The 2,500-nt window shown below is 44.0% G+C and overlaps 1 protein-coding gene across 1 annotated transcript in view; it reads left to right on the forward strand.

The window, feature by feature from the left end:
• Window positions 1-2,500, forward strand: part of CREBL2 (cAMP responsive element binding protein like 2) — an 8,402-nt gene that overhangs the window by 461 nt on the left and 5,441 nt on the right. Inside the window, exon 2 of the mRNA XM_085875071.1 lies at window positions 2,484-2,500. This exon is cut by the window's right edge and continues 199 nt beyond it. Coding sequence (XP_085731197.1) covers window positions 2,484-2,500 — 17 coding nt within the window. The remainder of the gene's footprint in view (window positions 1-2,483) is intronic.

The following is a 2,500-nucleotide window of genomic DNA, read 5'->3' on the forward strand; positions in this document are numbered from 1 at the left end:
CCCAGAGGTAGTAGCCCACTTGCCTTTGAGCTGTCTGCTGGTCTGGTCTATGTCCGATTTCTGACCATACTTTATAAACTATCGTTGACCCTACCGACGCCGTCCGTCGGATGGATTTAAGCCGGCTGTCCCGTCTCCGAGCCCACACCGGTGGACCTTAAATATCCCACGGGGCTTTTTTTTGAAAATCGTCGGACAATTTGTACTGATACCTTGATTAGGTTCCACAATCCTGTCCAAACGTACAGTACCGAGCATTCAAGATCCATTCTGAGCCACAGAAGCTCCTTCAGCAGAACCATTGTTTAATGGAAGCAGTATCATAATGGATGGATGCACACGTCTATACATACATACATACATGCACTCGGTGCACAAAAGATAAGGAACACCTTCCTAATATTGAGTTGTACCCCTTTTTCCCTCAGAACAGGCTGAATTCGTCAGGGCATGGACTCGACATGGTGTCGAAAGCATTCCACAGGGATGTTGGCCCATGTTTACTCCAATGCTTCCCACGGTTGTCAAGTTGGTTGGCAGTGGAGCTCTACTCCGAATAGCTCGTTCCATCTCATCCCAAAAATGCTCAATTGGATCGAGATCTGGTGACTGGAAAGGCCACTGCAGCAAGCTGAATCCACTGTCATGTCCGTGGAACCATTCCCGGACAATCCTAGCCTTCTGACACGGGGCGTTATCCTGCTGAAGAAATCCATTTGCAGATGGATGCACTGCTACCATGAAGTTGAAGTACCTGATTGGCAATGATCTTCAGATATACTGTGGCATTCAAATGTTGCTCCACTTTTATCAAGAGACCCAATGTGTGCCATTAAAACACACCCCACAACATCACACCACCACCACCACCACCACCAGCCTGCGATGTTGATACACGGCGTGATAGATGCATCTACTCATGTGTTTTTGTCCGTACCCTAGTCCTCTCATCAATGTGAAACAGCAGGAACCAGGATTCATCAGACCAGGCAATGTTTTTCCAATCCTCCAGTGTCCAGTGTTTTCATTCCTTTAGTCCACTTGCAACCATAGGTTCTTGCTTTTTGCTGAAAGAAGTGGAACTCTGTACGGTTGTCAGCTGCCATACCCCATTTGTGTCAAGGTATGACGAGTTGTGATTTCTTTTATGGGTCGTTCGGTACCAATGTTGTACTGGACTGTCAGTTGACAAACTGTAGCCCGTCTGTTGCTCTGCACAATTCATGTCGGCGACCTTTGGCTTCTTTCATCAATGAGCCGTTTTCGACCGCTGGCCTGCCGTTGGCTGGATGTCCTTTGGGATGTTCCTGATGCACACAGAAACTGCTGAACGTGAAAAACCAGCTGTCGCAGTTCTTGACACACTCAAACCGGTGCGCCTGGCACCTACTACTACCATACCCCGTTCAAAGGCACTTAAATATTTTGTCTTGCCCATTCACCCTCTGGCACACATCATACACAATCCATGTCCCAATTGTCTCAATGCTTAAAAATCCTTCTTTAACCTGTCTCCTCTGCTTCATCTATGCTGATTAAAGTGGATTTAACAGGTGCAATCAATAAGGGATCATAGCTTTCACCTATATTCACCCGAGATTATATATATATATATTATATATATATATATATATATATATATATATATATATATATCAGGCAATTTAACTCGCTGATATAATTTAATTTTCTATGACACTATAACATTTTTATTTCATTAAATTATGAGAATGTGGGTGGTGCTGTCTTTTCTATCGCGAGTTAGCATTTCAGTGCCTGTTCCAAGCTGCTCTGCCAACATGAAGAATTAATGACAAAGAAAGGTCAACTTGGCAGCACATAAACCAGACCAAACACATGTGTAATGGTTCGTACATGTGTTAAACATGTGTGTATCACTAGTAGCAATTTAGTCGACAGTAATCATCTTGGTACATCATCCGACAGGATGGTGCATCGATTGCCTTTCAGCTTCGATTCCCAACCTGACTGTAAACTAGTGCTTCACAGGCAGGGTGACATTGCATCGTCCATCGGAAGGACATTATACTTGGTGTCCCGTGTCCTAGCATTAGTTCGTGAACCTGAAAGATCCCACGTTGTCTTTTGACAAAGAGTAGGTGAGTTATTACTGACAACCTGAACAAGTTCCAAATTGCTACCCAAGTCGGCTCCAGTCGAACGGCAGGCCTGTGCAACCAGATCGTGAAAGATTTAGGCAAAAGGCATACGCTCTGTGAGCTGCTGACCCAGATTTAATGGGATGTGGCATTTAGGAGAACAGAATCATTCTTGTGTATCTCCAAGGCCCATGACCTAGAAGAAAACCATACACCTGAAGTCATTCTGTCGTTGAGTGTCGTTTTTTTTTTCAGTCTACGGAGAGCATTTTGTCTATCGTGCAAATGTGATGTGGTAAATATAGATTATGTTTTTGTCTGTCTTTTTATTTCTTCCTCAACTTCTTTTGATATTTTTCTCAGGGTGTTGCATTGGGAGG

Source organism: Eptatretus burgeri, chromosome 3, assembly GCF_056783735.1.
Source record: "Eptatretus burgeri isolate ZD-2024b chromosome 3, Ebu_testis_v1, whole genome shotgun sequence".
NCBI lineage: Eukaryota > Metazoa > Chordata > Myxini > Myxiniformes > Myxinidae > Eptatretus > Eptatretus burgeri.